Source organism: Micromys minutus, assembly GCF_963924665.1.
Source record: "Micromys minutus genome assembly, chromosome: 9".
Classification (NCBI taxonomy): domain Eukaryota; kingdom Metazoa; phylum Chordata; class Mammalia; order Rodentia; family Muridae; genus Micromys; species Micromys minutus.
This window is the reverse complement of record NC_137978.1, coordinates 64,421,001-64,445,093: the sequence shown is the minus strand read 5'-3', so window position 1 is coordinate 64,445,093 and position 24,093 is coordinate 64,421,001. Positions and strand designations below refer to the sequence as shown.

At 56.2% G+C, this 24,093-nt stretch overlaps 1 protein-coding gene across 1 annotated transcript in view; it reads right to left on the bottom strand.

Annotated features, from left to right (window-relative positions):
* Positions 1 to 24,093, bottom strand: part of NPHP4 (nephrocystin 4) — a gene marked incomplete at its 5' end in the record, with an annotated part of 66,368 nt that overhangs the window by 5,732 nt on the left and 36,543 nt on the right. Inside the window, 12 exons of the mRNA XM_080922064.1 lie at positions 165 to 248; positions 690 to 876; positions 1,357 to 1,583; positions 2,448 to 2,653; positions 4,777 to 4,902; positions 8,335 to 8,515; positions 11,018 to 11,178; positions 15,628 to 15,815; positions 16,370 to 16,561; positions 16,636 to 16,784; positions 17,308 to 17,424; positions 18,963 to 19,024. Of these exons, the coding sequence (XP_080778190.1) occupies positions 165 to 248; positions 690 to 876; positions 1,357 to 1,583; positions 2,448 to 2,653; positions 4,777 to 4,902; positions 8,335 to 8,515; positions 11,018 to 11,178; positions 15,628 to 15,815; positions 16,370 to 16,561; positions 16,636 to 16,784; positions 17,308 to 17,424; positions 18,963 to 19,024 (1,880 nt within the window). The remainder of the gene's footprint in view (positions 1 to 164; positions 249 to 689; positions 877 to 1,356; positions 1,584 to 2,447; positions 2,654 to 4,776; positions 4,903 to 8,334; positions 8,516 to 11,017; positions 11,179 to 15,627; positions 15,816 to 16,369; positions 16,562 to 16,635; positions 16,785 to 17,307; positions 17,425 to 18,962; positions 19,025 to 24,093) is intronic.

Here is a 24,093-nt window from a genome sequence, read left to right as displayed (position 1 = left end):
GGTCCCTGCCACATCTTGGCCCAGTCTGGATCCCACCCAGGAGGGGAGAGAGGATGCAGAGTCAGGACCAAAGGTCTAGCAGCAAACACCGCATGCTCGGCTTGGAGACCTCAGTCTTGACTTGCGCTGAGACTGAAAGTGCAGGACGCCTTGAGCCTCCCTACCTTGGCGTGTTTAGTAGGCATGGCGCTGCACTTCCAGTGGGGTCCAGACTCTGCGTCCTTCTCTGAGATCACGTCAGCGGGGGCCTGTGGGACACGGAGCAACACAAGGCGGGGAAGGTGTCAAAGAGAATCAGCTGACAGTCAGGACTCGGGCCAGCCAGGGCCATGAGCTCCAGCACTGTGCTCTCACGGGGTCCTTTCGCCCAAAGCCTCGCCCACCAGACCCAGTCACTGCCCCATGGGCTGTCACTGAAGCCACCTGGAACTGTGACCCTGCAGGAGCAACTGTGGAAGAGGTCAGGATGTGTGTTTCTCTCTCCCTCTCACTCATGATCGGCATTCGTCTTCCCAACACTCCCCCCCACACACCCACCAGGAGAGAGAAAGTTCCCGGCTGCCACACCCATGGTGAGGAGAGCACGCTGAACTACAAGTGGGGCAGGCACCAGGAACCTGCAGATGCAGATTCTTCCCCTTCGCCACCTGGACAGCACTTCCCTGCAGTGCGTGGGTCTCATGTCACACCTGTGCTGGAACAAGTGGGCCCATGGAGAAGGTCTGGAACTTGAAGGGGATGTGGGCAGTCTCCCGGGGTCGCAGGTAGAGCTGAGGTGCCAGGCTCCCACGAAGGTGGAACATGTCCTCCTCAAGGGGTGTGTGCAGGCCAGTGGCCTCCTTGAAGTACCTCCACTCCTGGCTGTCCAGGATGATGCTAGGGACAAGGACAATGTGAGGACAGAGTTGTGTAAAGGAGATTCATCCACCATCCAAATAAGGGGACAGAGGCCAGAAGCACATCAGCCCAGAGTATGCACACACCCACACACAGCTACCTGGGTCACACACACAGAGCTGGCTGGGTCACACACACACACACACACACACACACACACACACACAAAGCTAGAAGGGTCACTCACAGACACACAGAGCTGGCTAGATCAAACACACAGCTGGCTGGGTCTCTCTCTCTCTCTCACACACACACACACACATAGCTACCTGGGTCACACACACACAAAGCTGGATATGTCACTCACAGACACAGAGAGCTGGCTGGATCACACACAGAATTAGCTAAGTCTCTCTCTCTCTCTCTCTCTCACACACACACACACACACAAACACACACACACACACACACACACACACACACACACACACACACAGCTGGCCGGATGGCAGCCCTTACCTGAGCTCAGGGCTGTCAATCTCGATGGCCACCGTGTGTTGAGTGTTGTGTGGGTTTTTAAGTGCAAACTCGAAGAACTCAGCCGTGCCCAGCGTGGCGTACAGTGTGTGGCTCGTGGTGATGGCCTGGCTCAGTACACCGGCGATGCTCTCAGCCTTGGTTCGTTCCCGGTAGGCATCAATGACCTGCAGGTCCCGTGAGTGCTGTGCGCGGACACTGTGTTGAGCCTGTCACACACGAGGAGCCACATCTGACGTCCTCTGAGTCCTTGCTTTCTGGCTCCCACTCTCCGGAGGCACCTGATCCCTTTAGGAAATCAACTTTCCCTCCCTCAGCTACCTTGTCTGGAAGTACTATCTATCCCCCATACTCCCCCATACTCCAGGGGTCTCACTGTTTGTCCTAGCAGAACAGAGCGCCACACCCCAGCTTGCAGGCAGAGCCCGCATGCTCCCAAGAAACCCCTTTAACCACCAGGGAGAGACACCAGGCATAGCAGAGGAGGAGTGTCAACAGTGACATCAAATAAGAACCACATTGCCCAGACGGTCCCCTGCACACGTGGTGTAGAGAGCCTGTGTGGAAGCAGAGTCCACTAGAGCAGGTGTAAGCCCAATGGGCCAGCTTGGCATCCCACTGACCTCGGGCTGGGTGTATATCTAACAACCTGCCCTAGGGAGGCTAACCTGCCCCCTGCCTCCCCCCCTCCCGCCTCGCCCCCTCCTGCCTCACACCCTCCTGCCTCACACCCTCCTGCCCAGCACCCTAGCAATGCAGTGGGCTACAACACCGATGTGTTCTCCAGCTTGCACTACAACCAACATGGAGGTAGTCTGCAAAACTTCCTGTTCGAGGGGTTCCCAGGGGGCAGCTGCACCCCGAGCCCCTCGGATCTGAGCTAAGGAGGCTGAGCAGGCAGAGGGGCCACTGGTGCTGAGCAGGACTATGAACTTAGACCCATCTGAAGGGATGACACAGGCCCCCGAGCTCTCCTGGGAATTACAACCCGACTGACCCACATGTCACACAGGGTATGAGAGGGAGGTGAGCGGGCCGTAGCGGGACGGCAGGGTCTGAGGAAGCCCCCTCACCAGCACGCTGAGCCTGCGACTGTCAGAGTCCCCTCCGGCCTCCTGCAGGCGCACCATCCGCATCCTTTCCAGCTTGCGCTGGCGTACGGTGTCTGCCTCCCGGCCTGCAGCCTGGGGCCCCTGGCCAGCTCGAGTGTGGGTCAGCAGCATGGCGGCCAGCTCACTGTCCACGTCCGCCAGCTTCTGTGCTTGCACCACACGCTGTCCTATGGGAAAGGCCGGTGGGGGCGGGTCAGAGGAGAACGTGTGCAGTTCCAGCAAAGCCGCTGGCTGACCCCACCAGTGGATGCCCGCTGGGTCATTCAATAAAAGATGCAGATTTGTAGCCTGGTCCCTCACAACAGCTCCCTTTTCTCCGCCCCTTCACACCCGAGGACCTCTGACCCTGGTCTTTAGCTAACACCAGCAGCTGATTCTCTAAAAGAGCCAGATGCCCAGGTCTGTGCTTGATCTGCCGCCTCAGGTATACAGGGATGGGGGTGGGGGTAGGTCACTGCTGCAGAGGCCTGTCTGTCAGGTGTATCTGCATTGGCTCCTCAGCCCTGCCTGTGAGTGGAAGCAAAGTCCCCAGATTCATATCGAAAACGGAGTTCCAATACTGTTCTCAGCTGCCCTCGGCTGCCTCCTGTGGGCAAAGCGTCAAATCTTGGACTCATGTTGGGCAGAAACTGAACTGGCCCAGACAGCAGAACAAACAGTCTGTGTCCCCTTCCCATGAGGAGATGGGGCAATCGGTGCCAGTGGGATTGTGCTGGGTGATAAGACCCTGTCATTGGCGACACAGTAAGAACCCAAGCTGGGCGGGTGGAAGGGGGGTGCTTCCTTTGAGACCTGGGTTCTCCCCCACCTTCCAGGTGACAGTTCCCTCAAAAAAAAAAAAAAAAAAAAAAAAAAAAAAAAAAACAATACTATCGGAGCTTCCCAGCGCCTGGCTCCGTCTGTCGCCACGTGGAGCCAGCCTGCCGCTACAGTCTCGGCATGGCACACGGCTTGGTTGCCTGGTTCCAGACTTCTCACCACTATTCTATTTTAAACCCATGTAGTTGTTTTGCTGGTTTTTTCGATGCTGCAAAGTTGGCTTAGACTTCCTAAGTGACAACCCGAACCAGCGCTTTGCCAGAACGCAGGTGTGCGGAGGGAAGCCCGGCCTGGAGACTGGGGTCTGAGCAGTCTGCGGCTGTGGCCTGGGGGAGACAATGATGTGGGGAGCAGCCAAACCACATGGCAGTTCATTCACCCCAACAGCTGTGTACCCCTGACTCCAAAGCAACCTGAAATGAGGTTCCGGAGGGGGTCTGTGGGACCACACTTCCCGGGACACAAGAGGGGACTGGGACTTCTCAAGGCTGTGCCCAATGTCTTACCCAGGCCTCCACCCTGGGGACCACACCCTCTGGCAGGAAGCCCTCTGTTTGGGCTGGTCACGGCAGAGACTGCGAGGCCTGACTCCAAGGTTCACTTTCTCTCAATGGGCTTCACCTGTGACCGTTTCCTGGTCAGAGGGGCTAAAGCTCCTCATCAGGTAACCTCGCTGGCCTTAGCTCACCACATTTTACAAGAGGCTGCCCGACTGGAAACATGCGGCCCAGGGGTTTCTCTTAGCACCTGCCGAGCCCACAGCCTCTTTTTTGTGGAAGAAAGCAGATCCGCAGGGGCTTGTGACACAGTCTAGAGGATTTACCCTGCTCTAGGCCACAGCCCTGGAGCCATGGCAGACGGAGCTGAGACCACCCACATAAGCAAGCTCTGGGAGTTGTATCTGTGACATCAGAGGGAACACCTAATCAAAGAACATGTCCGCCTTTCCCTTCAAGTCCGGGAGCTCTAACCTCAGGCCCATGGGCCTTCACAGTTAAGGGAGCAGAGAGACCTCAGAGACCTGCATGGACAATGCTCTTCCCAAACCTCTGGCTTCCCTGCCAAGTCTCCCATTCCTTTGCTCCATAAACGGATGGGGAACCAGTGAGAAGTTTCCAGTTTGCTTCCAAAAACCAGTGTCAGGGCTGCGGAGACGGCCCAGTGGATAAGACACAAGGCCCTGAGCACCCACGTAAGAAGGCGGGCGTGGCAGCATATGCCCAGAGCAGGAGGTGGAGGCGAGAGGTCCTGGGAGCTCACTGCTCACCAGCTAGGCAGGTTAGCCAGCTGGTGGGCTCTAGGCTCACTGAGAGATCCTGCCTTAAAAGCTACAGACACTCAATGCTGACCTCCAGCCAACACACACACACACACACACACACACATACACACACACGCGCACGCGCGCGCAGACTTCTACCTCATTGAACCCCACCCACCCAGTGCCACCCAGCTCAGGGTCCCAACTCACGCCTGGGGCCTCCTGGTATGAGGAGGCTTCCCCCGGAGAAGAAGCCGGCTCCATCGTTTGAGATGACCCGAGACCTGGATGGCGGCAGCAAGTTGGAACCTCTTGCTCTGGGCTCACAAGCGTGACCTAAATGAAAAGCACCCTCGTAAGACAAGGCCCGATGTGGAGACTGGTAGATCGTATCAGCTCTCTCACACTAGCACGCCCCGGTGCCTGCTGCTGCATGCCGAATGCGTCCTGATGGGGACTATGCGCTGTCTTTGCACTCCGTCTCCTGCCAGCTTGGATCCTCCTGCCTGGGAGGGGTCTCCAATTGATCACACACAGTTCCTACCTCTGTCCTCCAGACAATCTCACAGAAAGCCACCATCTCTAACCTCAGCTTGGAAGGAGAGCTGAGGCTGTAGAGTAGGCTCTCCACGTGCAGGTTATCCCAGGGCAGGGGGGAGTCTGTATGGAGACCTCTGCAGAGCAACAGCGACCTCGGAATGCACGGGCCCCCGGGGAAGACCTGGCCATGCTGCCTGGCAGACGGTGGAGGTAACACTCTGAGATGCTGGGTGCCGCCAGGGCCCTGAGGAGCAGCAACTGCTCACAGATGCTCTGAGCACAGACCCACAACTCCACCTCCAAAGCACCCGTGTGCTGCACATCAGACGCCAGAATGGGACCCGGGTTGCCTTCGGGACTGGTGGCAGCAGGAGCCTCTTCCCAAGCTGTCTGCCTTTCTGATGTCCCCCTGTCCATCTGGCCCAGGGACGGTCGGGAGAGAATGCTCCTGCTCACAGGGACTGGCTCCTCCTTCTGGAAGCACTTGAGCACCTTCTTCCTGACCCACGCCCTCCTGACTGTCTGTGGCCTGAGGCGGACTGGACTTCCATCTTCCTTGGGGTCTAGCCGGTCTAGAAGTAGCTGAGGTGGATGGGCCCAGACCCAGAGAACAGCAGCCTGGGTTTCAGACTCGGGCCTACAGCTGGTGAGCAGATGTGCTGGGGCCACGCAGACCCTCCTCCCCCAGAAACACTGGAGAAGGGTTAGGGTTATAACCCTTCTCAGTATAACAGAGAAAGGCTGAGTCAGGAGATACCTCCTCAGTGCAGAGAATACGCGAGGCTTCCTCCGCCAGAGAGCTCATGTTCTTGTCATTTTTAAATGGTCTCTGGTGTCCCACTGGCTGCCTGGCTGCCTCTCCTGCCTGCCAAAGCCTTTCCTCAAAACCCCAGGTCGTCTTCCCAAGGCTACTGGGGCCAGACTTGGAATCCCCACTCAGCACCTTCCCGAATGTGATTCGGAAGCCCGTCGACCGGGCCAAGCTGCCTGCTCTCAGCCTGAGGGATGTACCCAAACGGCTTGATTCTGTGTCCAGGGCTAGCTGCCATTCTCCTGGGTACCAGAGGGCAGGGCTGACCACGATCTCTTCCCAGCAGGAAGCCATTCTGACCGGAGTCCCTGGAGCTGACCTTGCCCTGCCTCCACCCGGGCCCTGGCATTGGCTCCGTGGCCAGCGGTAACGTAACAAACAGCTGGTGCTCCCTCTGGTGTCCTGCCACATCCCCAAAGACACACAGCCTCGGCTTCCTCCCAGCTCTGGTGCCATCAGGAGTCCCAGCATCCCACCTGGGCCAGGCTACCCGCACACACTCAGAGTTGACAAGGCTCCTCAGCCTTGCAACTTCCCATGTGAACCCAACGCAGAGGGAGCAGCATGTGGGCTGCGGGGGCTTGGCAAGTTCTGTCACAACCCAAAGAATCGCTCCAAGATGGGGGAGGGGAGCAGAGCATGCCACTACTAGGTTTCTGTCCTACATGACAGCATGAATTCATCACCAGGGACACTCTCTAAAACCTGAGCTTTGCTGTCATAGGACCCAAGGACATGGGCACCTGGACCAAAGGCCATCCACCCTGCTGCCTCTCAGGAAGATTTCCACAGGAGGGCTCCCAGCTGACCTCTCCACCCCCAACCTACTTCACCAGCGTGACAACTGACTGCGAGAAAGCAGGCTGCGGGGTGCAGCGACCAGGCCAAGGCACAGGCTTTGTGTCTGTCACACTAAAGGCCCCTGCAGCCAGCCTCCACTTGGCTGACACACGACTTCTAAGGCAAGTGGAAAGAATGGTCTTATAAAGAAACGAAGGCCATAACATTTCCCCTACCTAAGAAAAGGGGTGGGGGGTGTCCCCACTGACGGGCCTGCAGCGCTCTGACCTTCACTGGCAGCACGCACCAGCGTCCCTTGTGCTGGCTATCTTGGGAGTTTGTCCCCGTTGGCTTATCTTCCTCTTGCAGGCAAAGCGTAATATGACAGCTTAAGATAACACCTAACGGGGCCCATCTTTCTTCTGAGATAAGATTTTCAAACCTGGAGTCACCGCACATCTGTGTGCCGGCGAATCAAACAGGAAAAGGCCTGGCGGGGCTGGAGCTAGGCGCGCCCTGCCTGCGGCTCCCGGGGGTCGCGCAGGCTCCGGAGGAGCAGTGTCTCCTCCTCCTCGCAGGAGCCTCGTTTATTTCTCCGGAACCTAATTGGGTTTTGCTGTTTCCACATTGTCTGTTTTCCGGGCCGCCTTGGATTTACATTTGTAAACAGGCAGGCAGAAACCTCCAACCAGACTTAATGAGGTGTGCGTTCGCTCCTCTGCCACCGCCCGCCCTGCACACCCGTGTTTCAGCACACGCTGGATGTGGCCCACGGGACTCCTGAACTTAAAACGAGGCTGGGTTTTGAGGAATGGAAAAATCCCTGATAGGACGGCAGAGATCTCGGTCCCAGCTTTGCAACCGTCTCCCGGTACTGGTCTAACGCTTTCAGTTTTACCAGGAAAATCACAACCCTCTGGGATACCCTCAAGGGAGGACCATCTTAGTAGCTCTGAAGGGTGCTCTACTCCCTGCCTCCCCAGGACAAGTGCCTGCCTGGCCTTACCCCTGACTCCTCTGTCCAGAGAGTCCCAGGCAGGACCACCCAGAGCCAGTCCCAGACGCCTGCCCTCACTGCTCTGAATACAGGCAATAATGAGAACTGGCTGTGTTCAGTCCCTCTGCTGAGCTACCTTGACACAATGTCACTGTCCTCAAGAGAAGTGTTTTCCTCCCTCTGCTATCCCTAAGCCACACAGTCACCCTGCCTGAGGGTGGTCACAAGAAGATCCGTGGGCAAGCCTGAGGAGATGGGTGGTTCCAAGCTCCAGTCAGGACAGGCAGTGTAGACCTGCTACCAACATGGGTGCGGTGGGTGAGTAAAGGTCAGACATGTTCACCCGAACTGTGTTGGTTTCCTACAATGTGTGGGGTGTCCACAGTAGTGCTCCCCTGTGCTCACAGTAGTGCTCACAGTAGTGCTCCCCCGTGCTCACATTAGTGCTCCCCTGTGCTCACAGTAGTGCTCACAGTAGTGCTCCCCCACGCTCACAGCAGTGCTCCCCGCGCTCACAGTAGTGCTCCCCGCGCTCACAGTAGTGCTCCCCCGTGCTCACAGTAGTGCTCCAGTTGGGGAGGCAGGTGCCAGAGAAAAGGCGCAAAACCAGGTGAGCCGGTAAAGCTACCGGGGCTCTTACCCACATTGGCCAAGGTCAGGTGCAGCCGGCCCTTCACGACCGCGTGGGCTCCAATGGGCTTGATGGCACCGAAGCCAACCACGTCGCCACTCACCGCCATCATCTCCTGTTCGTACTCAGTGGCCACGACTTCCAGTTCGTGTGAGACCTGGACGGCTGGCCGCCCTTGGCGGAGGAGGTGCTACGGGGGGGAGACGGGCAGTGCTGAGCAGACGGGGTCTAACCACAGACACCTGCAAGAGACTGTGGAGGGTCAGGGCAGCTCCTGACACACCCGGAGAGGCCCTGGAGGAGGAGGAAGACAGGTCCATGAAGGGCATCAGGTACAGAGCTGTCACCTGCCACACTGAAGGGGAGGATGAGGCGAGAGGCCAGCTTCTCAAAAACACAGCTTTAGCAAAGTGTGAACAGTCCGACCCCAGAATAAACACTGGGTGGCGCTGTGGCACACCAAGGGTCTGCAGCTGCCAGGTAGGAGAGGGCCTCCAATGGGAAGAAACAGGTAACAGAATAAGGCGGGGGATGGGGGTGTTGGGGGTCCTGGCCAAGCCCATCTCTGGATTTGAGCAGAATTTCACAGCAAAGATGAGCCCCAGGAGGAGAGACAGGCCAAGGGGGCACAGCAGAGCCCACGTGGACACAACTGCAGGTTTCCGTGTGGCTGAAGGAGGGGCCAGAGTGGGTGCAGGATATGGGGACCTCTGGACCTCTGAGACGGCATGAGACCCATGTGCCAGGTGAGGCAGGAGAGCAGGGACTGGCGCAAAGGTCCCGGGACAGCACAGCAGAGCTCTCCTGAGCATGTGTCTCCCGCTGTCATTCCCAGGCTTCTGCCTGAGCCCGTGCGAGTCTAAGAAACTAGAGATGGAATCACAGGCGCCATCTTGGACCTCAGCAACTATGCACCCGGTAGGAGGGAAGCTTCCGTAACCCCCGACTCTCCTCCATGAGATCCCCTTCCCTGGGAGTGAGGACAGACCCCCAGACCTGAGCCGGTCCACACTGGGGAGGTGCCAACCCAGGGACGACTGAGAGCCTATATATCCACGTGCACATATATCCATGGTTCAAGAGCCCCTGGTGCCAAAAAACGGGATGAGGCCTTCAGAGAATGGCCCAGAAATACAGGAGCAACATCTTCCGTTTCTAGGAAGCAGGGAGATGGGAACAGAAGGAGGGGTCGGGTGCCTGTCATGGTGGAAGGCTGATTGCAAAGAGAACGCCTTTGTCTAGAGGAAGGGTCTGGCTCACGTCAGGAGGAGCCGACCTCGCTGGCTCCAGCTGCCCCGTGCACGGGACGTGGCATCAGGGAGAAGAGAGGCCAAGAGAGTGAACAAGAGGGCAGAGACAGAGCCCCGTGCTGGTGTAAACCCAACTTGGATTCTTCTTTGCCTTTTAATTTTAAAACATTAAGTAGAAGGGCTAGGAGGCGGCTCGGCAGCTGAGAGCATTTGCTGCTCTTCCAGAGGACGTGAGTTCGGTTCCCAATGGCAGGGCTGCCTGTAGCTGGAGCTTCAGGGGATCCACTGCCCTCTTCTGGTCTTTAAGGGTACCTGCAGGCATGTGCAGATCTGTGTACACACTCATGTGTACATTGTGTGTGTGTGTGTATGTGTGCGTGCACGTGCATGTGCACTGAGGACAGAGATAGGGACAGTGAGGTAATGTCTGTTTGGGGCCGGGCAGAATGCCCCACCATGCCTCTAGAGCTGCCTTGTGAATGGAGTTCCTTGCATCCTTCCTGAATCCTCTCCTGCAGGGCCTGCCTCCAGCATCCCTACCCGAGGATACTAAACCACAGGGTCTGTAGCGGAGGCAACAGGGGAGACAGGATGGGTTAAGAGAGCCAGACAGGAACGAAGGAGGGGCTGGCACAGCCTCGGAGAGGAGGGGTGCAGCTTGGGGTCTGGCACACAGAAGCAGGGGGTGGCAGTTGGAACCCATGGGTCTCGGTACCCAGCATCTTCCTCATGACTTTAAGAGGGCAGGGAGCCTGGGAGATGATGTGGCTGAGGTCTAGGAAAGACTCCCAGCATCCTCCATGATCACACAGGGTTGGGGTCAGCCCAGGATTTTCATGGTCATCTTCTGCTGATCCCCTGATTTACTTCCCAATACTAAAAGACTTGGGGAGAAAGCTCGGGAAAGAGTGGGGGGGGTGTTTCAGTGTCAGCAGGGGAGAGGGCGGGGACCCACATTCAGAAGACTCTAACTAAAATCATAGCTCATGAGTCAGATGCTTTGAGGTAGCTCAGCAGTAGAGTACCTACTATGTTCAAGGTCCTGGGTTTGATTCTCAGTATAAGGACGGTAAGAGAAATCTATTCCTGCCAATAGGAGCCAGCCAGTCTTCCTGTACCTCAGTCATTTCTCCCTCTGATGGGCCAGCTCCGGATACCTCGAAGGACAGGTGACCGGAACCTGCCCTTACACAGCCCATGGCTAGCCTCACTTTAGAAGAGACAGGAAGTGGTGTGGTCTGGCAGGGTAGTGTGGGAGAGAAGATCACCAAAAGCACATGGCTGGAGAAGACCGTCCCCTCAGAGGGCAGAGAACACTACGCTGTTTGTTACTAGGGAACAAGGGTACAGCCTGGTACTGGGCAGCAACCCAGCCATTAGGGGCCAGGCTAAATAGTGACACGTCCCACATCACCGCGGAGCCCGTCCCTTGGGGCAGCTACCTTCATCTGGATGCCGGCAGACCCGATGAGGAGTAAGGAGTCTCCATCCCAGACGTCGACCTGCAGCGTCTGAGCAGCCAGGTAGTGGGCGAACCAGCGCTGCTCTCCTGGTTTCAGGAACCCGGGATCCACCATGTACCTCAGCTGGAAGCCGGGGGAGCCTGCGCACAGGAGGCTGGAGTGAGTCCACAGGTAATGAGAGCCATTTATCATCTTTACATGGGGAGATATTTCTGCTCTGGTCATGATTACTAATTTCTGCTTCCGTCACAATGACAGTTAATAAACACATTAATCAGAAACATCATGAAGTGCCCAAATTAACAAAGCGAAGAGTCGTGTTCGGGAGACTGTTCTTCTTTCCAGTGTGCACAATAAGCTCCCAAAATAAGACTTATGGATTCCTCCACATCCTTGTAAAACAGAGGATGATGGATGGGGAGAGCGTCCCATGAGGTTCACCAAGGGGTTTATTATTCTATACACAGAACTTAAGGAGGAGACCAGTCCACATGTGCTGTCAAGGCTGGGTCACACACACATACACACACACACACACACACACACACACATACACACACACATACACACACACACACGTACACACACAAACACACACACACATACACACACACATACACACACACATACACACACACACACACACACACACACACACACACACACACACACACACAAAGACATTTTGAGCATGCTCCTGCTGGGCTCCTAGTGCAGGACACCAGCCCCGAGAAATCCTAGGAGCCTCTCTGAGGTTGCACCTACCCATCAAGCTGACTAACATGGTAGCTAGACTGCGGGCTCTGCCTTCCTCTTCCTGAGGAGACATGATCATCAATTCTGAATGGACAAAGCTGGCAGTGAGGTCGCCGTTAGAGAAAGTGCGAGGCCGAGAGAGGCCCAAAGCCTCCAGAGAGGAGAGTGCGTGCAGCTCCTCGGGAGTCACTCCTTCCCTCTGTGACACCCTCTCTGCTACCTCAGCTGCACAGACCACCACCTTGTCTGACCTCAGACAGGCAGCACCCTTCCTGCACAGGGAGAGGGTGGGGCATGAGACGGGGCACAGCCCATGGTGCTGGGCTGCAGACCTGAGAAGCGGGGAAGGGAAGATGGGTGGCTGGGGTGGACCCCAGGCAAGAGAGGTGAGGCCTGGCTTAGGTCATCTCTAGGGATGGAAAAGCAAGAGAGGAGGAAGGAAGGAGGAAGATCTAAGAGGAGCTCAGTGAAAACTGTCCTGCGGAAGACACATACGCCCCGGTGTGGCATCTCACGGGCAACAGACAGAGCCACCGCCAACCCGTACAGAGCCTGGCCCTGTTGGCCATCCTCAGCTTAGGACATGGCTCACAGGCTGGTCAGCTCCTCATGCCTCTCAGACACACATGGGCTCTGAAGCAGCCCCGTGAGTACCAAAGCCTGGCCTTCCCAAGGCTTCAGATGAGTGCCGGCCCCCATTGCACCCCGGCAGGACCTCTATGGAGGTATGAGAAGGAGCCCACCACATCGACCTCAGCTAACCCTGAGCGCACGCACACCCATCTCCCTAAGACGCCCTGACTCCAGCATGTCCCTCCTGGGTGGCTTCCCTGCTCCATCGCCGTGACATCCGGCAGCTGCCAGGCCCCTTCAATGCTACTACCCCCTCACCCCCTCAGCAATCACTAGCTGTGCCCTGTCAGATGCCAGTCCTTGCACAAGGTACACGGATGGGGATACAGGACACCCGGGGACCATGCCTGTGTTGCTAAGATGGAGGATTTGCCACCGAGCCAGAACAGCAGGCTACCGTGGCACCTGCTGGCCACGCACAGCAAGCTGGCCACTGCGGGCACGGCCCTCCCCACTCCTGACCTTGCCACTGGCAACACCATAGAAGGACCGCCTCCGAGGGTCCTGTGTCATCCCTGGTAGCTCAGAAGCTGAGATGCCACCAGCCACACCGAAGAGGGTTCGCCAGGCGGGGTCCACAGCACTTACTACCCCATGCCTATTCTGCTGGACCCTTGGGGTCCCCCTCACCCAGCCCCACATACAGCCCAAGCCTTGGTGGACACATTTCTCTCTCATTCAGAGCCATCATCCCTTTGCTGTTCACAGATGCCTCCTGCCACAGACAGGAATCCACAGCTCTATCGAGTGGGGCTCTGCCCATCTAGACGAACCCCAGAGTTCAGCAGGATCTGCACTGGCTGCAAACACTTAAGCACCAACTGAGGCAGAGGAAGTACAGAGGCCCTCGGGGGACAGTGGGGCGGATGCTAGAAAGTGCTACCCGATCTCCATCCAAGGGCAGGTCTAACTGCCCACAAGAAAGGGAGGACCCAGTTCTTCGGGGCCCGCCCAGCCCGCAGGCACCTGCAGAGGACACCAAGCAATGTGCTGGTAACAGGATCTGAGTATCTGAGTACACCTGGAAAAAAAATTTTAAAAAACAAACACAACTCCAGCTCTCTGAGTACAACACCATAGACTAGAGATCATTAATCAAAACAAATCCACAGCTTAATCCTAAGTATCTGTGGAAGGGAACACAGCAAGGTTTTCTGGAAAGTCCCAATTGGTGGCACACGCCTGTCATGCCAGCACTGGGGAGGTGGAACCAGAAGGATCAGGAGTTCAAGGCCAGCCTGGGCTATATAGTGAGTTCAGGGACAGCCTGGCTACCTGAGATCCCAGGAGGAAGAGGAGGAAGGGAGGGGTTTTTAGAAAGCGGGGCTGGAGGGCTCAGACCCCGGTTTGGTTCCAGGCATCTGTGTGGTGGCTTGCAACCACCATGACTTCAGGTACAGGGTATCCGACACCCTCTTCTGGCCTCCACAGGCACTGCACGCACATGATGCATACACACACACACACACACACACACACACACACACACACAGAGAGAGAGAGAGAGAGAGAGAGAGAGAGAGAGAGAGACGGGCACACACGCACACAGTGCACACACACTGACTGGTTTTTCTCTCTTTTTTTTTTTTCAGATATCCTTCAGAAGAGCTGGTTTAGGACCAAACATGTGGTGAGTTTTATACCAAATTCCATGGGCCGCTGGGAAGACTATGCATTCGGTTTGTATATACTGGTGGTATAGTTTGACCCTGGAGCTTATTAATTTTGAGTCCGACGGCCTGTCTGTGGGATCTGTGCTGCTGGTGTTGCCTGCCTGTCCTTTTACCTCCCTCGGCGTTTGTGTGCGTGCGCAGTTACACCCGTTGCATCTTCTTGACTCGTGTATGGAATTCTCCTTCTCTCTCCCAATTATGGCTGGGCGTCTACTTCATTAGATGTCAGACTGACCGCAGTGTGCTGTCTGGAGGTGGATAGGTACCCTTTGCTTTCAATCCCGATCAAGGTGTCTGCACCTCTTAATCGGAGAGTTAGTGTATTGCGTGTTCTTATTAAGTGAGATCGGCTGACTGTGATTGGGTTATCTGGGTGCTTATTGCTGCGCTCCTGCCTCTGTCTTTGGGGTGGTGCGTCCTCTCCACTGTCACTGTGGCTTCATTGTAAATGCTGACATCTGGTAGTGTGCATGTCCCGGTTTGTCCCTCTTTGCTCCCGATGACTGTTTATATATGGTGAACCTGCAAAATCTCTCATCACAAACCAGAGGCCTCGCCCCCAGTGCCCAGGAAAGGAGGGAGCAGAGGTCACCCTGTGAGCCTCTGCCACCAGACAGAAAACAAGTCTAGACTGCCTCGGAAGCCCTACAGGACAGTGTGGCTCACACGCTGCACAGAAAGCACCGCCAACAAGCAAGGGCCCCATCTACTGTAAAAGGGGGACTCCATCTCTGTTTCTGTCTTTAATTACAATTTGTGTGTGTGTGTGTGCATATATTTGCATATATGCGCACATGCCACAGTGCACACGTAGAGGTCAGAGAACAAACTGCAGGAACTGGTTCCCTCCTTCCACCACATGGGTCCCGGGGAATGAACTCAGGCTTGGCAGAAGGTGTCTTTACCTACTGAGCCATCTCACAGCCTGAGACCCGATTTCTGGGCAGATTACATTTTAAACTATGAATATCTGCAGCAACTGTAACACTGGCTAGATAGCTAATGGCATTTTTTAAAAACTTGCTTTTAATTCTTAGATGGCATTATACCACTGAGTGTAAGTTTTTCAGAAAACTGAGTTGCAGAGGCCCTGTGTAAAGAAATCCTGGTAAGAGAGGATTGATGTTGATATCAGGCTGACTCTGGAAATCCTGGGCGGAGCACAGCTGGCCGGCACAGAGCTTGGTCTTGCACACCAGTCACTTGGTTCTCTCAAGCTCCACACATATGGCAGGCTGCACACAATACCCGGCTCCCAAGAACAGCACTTACGGGAACGTGGTTGTTTCTGCAATTAGGAGCAGTTGCCGTTCTTGGAAGGACTTTTGATTCCCAGCCCCCCATGGCGGATGGCTCATGGCCACCATGACTCCAACTCCAGGGAATCTCTCTCCCAGCCTCCAGGGACACTCACACACAAGTGGCAGACACAGAGACACACAGACAGTCATATAAATAAAATGAAGAGGAAATATAAAACACAGTTCCACAGAGGCTTAGCACGGGAGTCTTTCGTTCAACACTTACCAGCATCGAAGGAGCCATCTTTATTAATGGGGACGAGGATGTGGGACAGGGAGCCAGAGCCACTCTTGCCTGTCCCTTCCAGCTTGACCAGCTGTAGGCGTGGCGTGGTCTCCAGTGGGAAACGGTAGAATTGGAAAGTGAAGTACACAGTCTGTGGCCACGGCGCTCCTGGGCAGTCCTGGGCCGCTCTGAATACATCAACAGGGAATTAGTCAGACATCGTAGAGACTTCCCAGGGTGTAAGGCACACAGGGACAGGGTAGGTACTGTGGTCACAGAGGCTGCCTCAGGGGATGGGACAGGGGCTATTCCAGGTGTCATGACTTCTCGCCCGGAGGTGCCTCTCTTAGCAACACTGGCATCCGAGAACTGGGCACACATGGGGTAGGTTTTAATTAGCCCGGAAGACTGCACAACGGAGGGCCTGTGGCATTGGCAAAGAAGGGTCCCAGTCAGAAGAAAGGAAAAAGAGATGGCAGGTCTAAGGTCAGCATGGGGAAAGCACTAACGTTTCAGACAAAGTAGCTGATCACTGCCTCAGTCGATACACAGCCTATCACACGACAGATTACCAACCACCCCACAAACACCCACAGACACACACAACTACTGCGTGTGTCAATTAGCTGAGAAAACAGATGGTCCTGCCCCAGCTGGTGAAATCTGGTGACATCTGAACACAGAGCATGCTCAAAGTCAGAGCAGCATGAGGGAGCACGACGCTTGGGCACCTGGAGGCTACCTGCTGAAGGCTAGAAACTGCAGCACAATCTCATTCCCTCGAAGGCAGTCCGACTCCTCTTTCTGAGGGCTGAACCTCACGGGATCCATGGGACTGACGGCTGCCACCGGCTGCTGGCTGGCGTCAAGAATCTCAGGGAAGCCGGAAGACTGCAGGAGAGCCATCGCAGCCCTGGAGAGCTGGCTTCCGGAACTGAAACACAGACAGGCCCCTCAGCCCAGCTCCGCAAAGGGGAAGGGTCCAAGCCCTCCCCCACCATGCCTCACCTCCTGGGCTGGGCTCCCACAACAATGGGGGCATGCAAAGGACTGAAGGGCAGTTCCTGTAGGTGCTCCACAGCAGGTGCTCCCTGGACCGATGGAGTCTGGCTCAGGTCAACTTCCAGGTGAGAGACCCTGCTCTCTAAAACGGATCCCTGTTCAACAAAACCAGGGCTCCTGGTGAACACAGCAAGAAGCCCCCACTGAAGGCCCCCAAAGGTGCTTGGGTCTCAGGGTGAACTGCCCCGATGGCTTCTGTAGAGGTGCCAGCCTCAGCACTGTTACTGCCATGCGACGTGGAACAAACTGTGAAAGTTCTGCTTGTATCTGTAGCCACGGTTAATTGGTCAGTCTGTGTTTCACAAAGCAACCACACCCATGACTTACAAACCACAAATCAAATGAGCAGACCAGTGCTGCGTGGACGCTGGCACCAAGCAAGCGCCAAGCGTGGCTGGAGGACACCACGTTCCTGTCCCGTCTCGGTGGCAAACGTGTGAGGTGGGAAGCCGGGCATCACCTCCCTCCCATCCCATCCCTCAGCCCACATGAGGAAGAAAGCCCCAAGGGCCCCATCACCTAACCGACCAAACATCAAACTCCCTTCCCATGGCAGAGTGATGACCCAGTATGGGAAAGGTTAACGGGATACGGGGACACAGGAGGAGGTACACTTACTGCCTGTAGCTGGGGACCCTCTGGGGACTGAGAGCCGTCCAGGGGCTGAGGAGGGGGCTTGGAAGAGCTTCGTGGAGCCGGAGACTGTGGGGAGGCCGCCAGCTGGGAAAGCGAGAGCTGCAAGGGGAGTTCGTGGGTGAACTCAGGCAGCCCCCAGCACACCAGTGTGTGTGTCTGCACAGACCCCACAGGACAGGGTGGTGGCTCCCACGCATCACTGCCAGGAGCTAATGCCAGAACTCCCCCTCCCCCCGCCAGCTGCTGCTCTGACACCCAGGGCCCTCCAAACTTCCTTTAGCTGTAATTATAAGGAGGTTCAGGGACTGGAGAGATGGCTCAGAAGTTAAGAGCACTGGTTGGTCTTCCAGAGGTCCTGAGTTCAATTCCCAGCAACCACATGGTGGCTTACAACCGTCTATAATGAGATCTGATGCTCTCTTCTGGTGTGTCTCTGTGATGGGATCTGATGCCCTCTTCTGGTGTGTCTAAAGACAATGACACTATACTCATATATATATAATAAATTGAATTTTTAAGGTTTGTTTTTTTTTTAAAGAAGGCCTGGTGCTGTGATCTCTCAAACATCACAGTCTGAACCAGAACAGTCACAGTGGGGAGGCTGGTGTCCTGCCGTAGGATCAGACGGCGCACACCACTGGGCTTCACTCCTACCCCTGCAATGGACACCTCCAAGGCTCGGTCCAACCCCCTGTCCAGTGAGTCTCCTCAGCAAGACAATGACTACACTAGGTGGCTGACAGGAGCTCCTCAGAGCATGGTCTCTGCCCTAATCTTCTCACTTCTGTCAGGGCAACGGTAGCCTTGATGGCAGGGCTACTGTGAGAATTTCACGTAAGTTCAGTGCACTGAGCCACCTACAAAAGTTTATGTTCATGGGTGGGATGGGGCGGATGGCTATCTGCAAAGGCAGCTGGGCCTAAGGAAAGCCCAGCAGGATGAACACAGAAGCAATGGGTCCTGTGTAGTATCCCTGGGGCCTGGGAAGGGTCTTGGAGGGTCCATTCAGTCCTCTTCCGAGTACCAGACCAGTGGGAGGCAGGAATTAGCCCACAGACTGCACCTTGGATATGGCTTCTCTAAGTCATTTGCAGGACAGTGCCGAAGCCACCCAGGGTCAGGTGACACGAGCCCCCAGCCTGCCCTGCTGCCAATGACCCAAGCAGGAAGATCAGATCCATTCACACAGAAAGTTCTAGACTGTGGAGGTGAATGCTGGCTGGTAGACAGATGACCGGCCGGATGCCCCGCCTCTGTCAGCTGTGGTCCAGAATCTGCCAGTACCATGCGCCTGGCCCACGGGCCAGCTGCTGCCTGGTGTCCGTGCCCCTCTGGGAGGGTTGAAGACCAGACTCCGGAGTCTCAGGCAGTCAATGGCACTGGCTCAACCAGCCGCGCCGCTGGAGAATGTGACATTTGAGGTGCGGGCAGTGGGGTCCAGGAACACTAACTGGGCAGGGAGCCACCAGACCAGCAGCTGGATGAGGAAGCCAGCTGGTGATGCAGGCTGCAGGGCAGAGCAGGGGGAACTAACGATACCCCCGGCCCTGCCATGCAAGCAGAGTCCTTTCTCAGGCCCAGACTCCCTGACCCCTTCCTCCACAAACCCTAAGAGCCCACCTTGAGCCTGGACTTACCCCTGGGCCCACAGGAGAGTCCTGTATTTCAGCGAGATCCCGGGCTGCTGGTGCTGGTGTGCCTGGGGTGGGGAGCACAAGGGCTGTCAGCCTCCACCTGGCCCGGGGACCAGATGCCAGTCCAGTTGGGTCCACTGTCTCTCTATCTCATCCATAACTGGCTGTCTGCATAAACTGTGACCCACACAGCCCTGCTGAGCCTAAGAGGACCGGAAGCATGGCTGCCCCCTCACCCCTGCCACCCCACTCTGCCCCCTCACCGACCCTGCACCTTTGCCTGATCTGCCTACTTCCTTCTGCAGAGAGCACCCTTGTTAAGTGTGGGCCAAGTGTGGCAGGACCGTGGTCGCTGGATACTCGAACTCTGACACATTACTCCATTACTGAAGGCTTTTCTGCCACTCACACCCCATGGCATCGGGAGTGCCCAGCTCTGCCGCGTGCCTAGCACAATGTTGCCGAGGCTGTGGCTTGGCTCACGGTCCCAATCCAACCTACTGAGTATAGCCAATGCCTCGGGACCCCTCGTTGATGGTACAGTTGCACCTTTGGGAAGTCTACTCGGAAGTCAAGACCAGCCCTCTGATAAGCTCCCCAGAGCACGGGGCCGAGAGCATCCAAGACCCTTTGGAGGCCCGTGCAGGGTCTAATACCCACGGGGCCCTCTGCAGAATGACAAGCTCCTCGGTGGAGCTGGTGTGACAAGGGGCCACCTGCACTCCCTGCAGCTCAGTAGTGAAGCCAGGGTCACAGGAAGCAGACACGCTTCTGATCCCCTGGGGCTGGTCTGTACGGGTCCTTGCAGCCTGTCATCTTACAACCCCTTCACACGTGCCCTCGGCTCCACGGTCACACCTCCCTATAGATACAGGGCTGCCTCCAGGAGACCCCAGTGTCTGATAGGGAGGGCCACCTCTGCCTGCCCCACAACTGCGGTATGGCCAGAATGCTCTATGAACCTGGCATTTCATGTGGGGTGGCGGCTGCCATCTCCAGCTTCATGCCCAGCCCTGGTCTGGATCACTACAGCCCTGGCGATGACACATTGGCCACTTTTAGAAGACCTTATCCCCAAGAAGACTCTGATTTCTGGGAGAAAAAATAAAACCTCTCCCCAGGGCCTTGTCTAACACTCTGGGACCAACAGGAGATAGCAGTCGCTAACAAAGCTCTCTTCCTCCCCTGGGGCCCTTGATGCCCAAGTCTCCCTGTGGCCCACAATTGCCATAAATGACTTTTCATACTTCCCAAGGTCCTCTGGGGCAAAACAGCCAGGTGTCCCTGGCTCTGTGCCACCGTGGAGAATGCCCAGTAGCCTCCTGCTGCACTCAGGGTAGCAGTAAAACAAAAATAATGACGCCCAGAGCACACTGCTCAGGCCCTGCACTGCCACAGCGACCACGGCCTGGCCTCTCATGGCTGCTCTCCAGATGGTCCCTCGGGAGATGCTGTGTCTTCTCCCAGGCCTCGCGAGGGTCTGGTTGGGACCTTGTGGGGCCTCAGTGACAAGATGGCAGAAAGTTCCAAGAACGGAAATGGGAACCAGCCTAAAGGACTTCTTCCTCGGGTAACCCAACTGCCTGGCCTGACCGGGACAACTCAGGGTACAGCTTACGCCAACAGCCCAGTTGCAGCCCAGGAAGTGTCTGTCCACTCACGCACCCCCTCTCTCCTAACATGTCAACCGCAGGGTTCCCAGTGACCCAGACCCTCCCGTCTGGGGAGGCTGTGGTCTGAGAAACTGGCCACTCGGCAGGAGCCAGGGATGGTCTCAGCCGTCTGAGGCAAATCTGAGCAGTGCCACCCATCTGGCCACCACAGGGTGCCTGGCCCCGGGTCCCCAGACCGTCTTCTGCAGCTCTCTCCTTTACCTAAAGATGAAACAGAAAAGCTCTACTTTGTTCCACCCTAATGGGGGGACTCTGAAAACTCTGCAGGCTGATTTTAGTAAAGAGGTAAAATTGCAGAAGATGGCTCCATTATCCGGAGCTGAGAAGTCTGCACTTAGGCTCCGGACCTCTGGCCGAGGGAGAGCTCCATCCTGGAGGCAACACCATAGGGCCCATTACGGCTTCTCCCCCACAGGCTCAAATTTGGGTATTGTGTGGAATGTTTCTTCAGGTAATTCCCTATATTGTGGCTTACCATGCAATTTTACCTTCAGAGAGAGTTAAAACAGCCTTTAAAAGGCTCTGGCAGTCCTCTTATGACACCCGCTGTGAGCCCAGGCTAAGAGGGCCCAACCCACCCCCACCCCCCACCCCCCCACCCTCCCACCTGAGAGAAACTCGGGTTGGGAAGAAATGCATCAGGGACCCCTAGAGGCTCATTTACCAACCTTTCCCCTTTTAGTGGTTCATCCCTCCTTGGGATATACCGTGGCCCCACAGGAAGGACAAGTCAGATGGACAGACCCCCTTCTGCTGCAGCACACGGTTGGGAAGGAGACCCTGGGTGACACACAAACCCCAGGACAATAGATCTGTGTGCCCACATCTGCCTGTATGCCACACGTCCCTGAACCGGTACAAACGCGACCGTGTACAGCAAGGAGTCCCTGGGGCAGAGAGGGTGCTGGGGTGCAGAGCACACCAGGGCAGCATGCTGGGTTTATGGGGAGAAGAGCTGGTGATCGAACACACGGCACAGTTCTATGCCACGGGCTGACCTGCTGGGCACAACCCCACTGCTACACCCACCTGTTACTGTGAGTTCCCACGTGACCACCCAATGTATAAGGCTCTAATTAAAGCTAGGCGCTGCTTGTCAGATCTACTGTGGTGGCCCTGCTGGAGCTGAACAGTGGCCTTGTCCACAAAGGGGAGCGTGCGGACTCAGAGACCACGGTTTCTCTCCGGTCACAGGAGCCTGGGAAGCCATGTGGCCAGGACAAGCTCAGTTGCACACAAGCTTACAGAGTTCAGAGGGGAAGAAACTTAGTCAAGGGGTCTCCAGACACCAGCAGAGCTGCTGGTCAGATGCCAGGAACTAGGGAAACAGCTCCCCGGCCTCAGCAGGCTCCGTGGCCTGCTGAACACGGGCATGCTGAGAACTGCTGTGTCAGCAAGCTGCACACTGCCCACCTCAGCTCTCTGTCGGTTTGGCGTCGAGAAGCTGCAATGTCCTCCGCCTGGCTAAGCAAGGGTCCCCGAGGGCCAGGCAGAAACCTATGTTCTGACACCAATCTGAGCTGTCACAGGCCCTTTTGGGTCACTCAAAGATACAAGGCCTGTGTGGCCCCTGCCTTCTGTGCACACTATTAAAGAGGGGCCACAATGCCACCACAAGGCGAAACTTCTCTAGGACACCGTGAGCTGCTTCCCTCCGGCCCTGGAGCCCTCAGCATATTTTAGCCTGACCATGCATGTCAGACACTGTCACAAACCTGACGGAGGAGCGCTCTGGGGCCTGGACCCATCACACCACCTCAGGAGCCTCGGAATGGCCGTTTGTCCCCTCGGTATGCAAGTTCCGTACCGCGTGACGGTGAGCAGACAGAAAGGGCAGTGTCCTTCCTTCCCCACCTTATACCTTCTTCGCCCTCGGACACATGTGTCATGTGCTTGGACTTACTCGAGGACAGAAAGATACCAAGACAAGGAAATAGCTAATGGGGGGGCAGGACCTCCACAACTGTCCAAGGACTGGTGGCATTGGGAATCTCAACACAACAGAACCCACGGAGGCCGGGCGTGTTCCTTCTAGGATGGGTTGTCATGGCATCTCCCTGCCAATGGCCTTGGCAGCTTGGGTCCCCCCAACGCCCTGCACGAGCTCCCTTCCTGAGAGGGCTTTGTCGGAGGGACTGAGAGGCAGCCAGCATGTGGGGTGAGGGGTACCGAACGCGCCATCTGTGGTCCAACCACAAGACGGGAGAGCAAAGGCCCTGGAGGAGGATCCAGAAAGGAGAGGGGCAGGAGGCAGTTGCCTAGCAACGAGCAGCAGCTGGAGGAGGGTGAAGGTAGAGAAGGGGACAGTGTGGCCCATCTCAGAGAGGGAGAGGAGGAAAGGGCCTGGGCCCTGATGAGATCGTCACTAAACCTAAAGAAGGCAGCAAAAGAGGCTCCCTGTCATCAGACTGTGGAGAGAAAGGATAACTCGGGACTAATGGGCTTGGGGGCTGGGGGCACACAAAGCAAGCCCACCTGAAAGGCCTTACTCCTTGCACTCTGCACCTAGGCCATCCTTTCTGAGGCTCGGATCACAGAGATGGGAAAATGGGAAGCTAAGAGATAAAAAACTTAGAGAGAGGGCAGGAGTGGACCTAAACTCAGACGGCCCCCGGGGGATGGAAAAGCCAGGTGACCTGACCAGGGCCCTGAAGGTCAGCTCAGATCTGTTTGCTTACAGAGGCCACGCTCTCCACACCCATGCCAAGCTCTCTGCAGGGAATGCATTGGAGAGTCTACTGCTGTGTCCAAAGAGTCCAAAAACCTCTCCCCGGCTTCTGTGAGGCAGTCAGGCTCCCTCGACACATGGGTGGCCATTGCCACGTGCCAGAGGAGTTTCTGTGGCACAGCGGCAGCTGCCCTGAGAAACTCGGCAGCGGGTGTTTGAGATGACCCCGTTACAGGAGTGTTTTCAGATCCTCTGAGCAGACAATCCAAAATGCTCAAAAGCAAGATATGGGTCACGGAAATTCCAGGGCTAACCCAAAGTGCAGCCTGAGCGCCCTCTAGTGGCTGTGCGTGCTCTCCCGCTGCTGGTGAGGAGCAGACCTCGCCTCTGGGTCGACGTTATAGGAAAAATAAAAAGGATGATCCATCAGGGAAAGCCAGAATACCTCACTTAAAGTGACAGCACACAGCATTAAGCTTTCCAGAGGAGCTGTGTTAGCTGCTAGACACTGAGGTCTGCAAAGTTCCCTCCTCGGGTTAGACGCTAGTGGGTACTTAGGTCTCTTCTGCTGGCGTCTTGGGAGACGATGGCGTTTAAGCCTGGAGCAGAGAGGAGTGACTGCATTAATGCACCGTGAATGCAGCCATAAATCCCAATCAAATAAGCCAAACAAAATCACGTCCCAACCACTGCCACTGAGACATACACCACGGAGCCATTCCGGACGCCCACAAGAACCAAAACAGGCGCCTCTACAGAGGCAGACGGTGAATCTTCCAGTTAAGACCCAAGA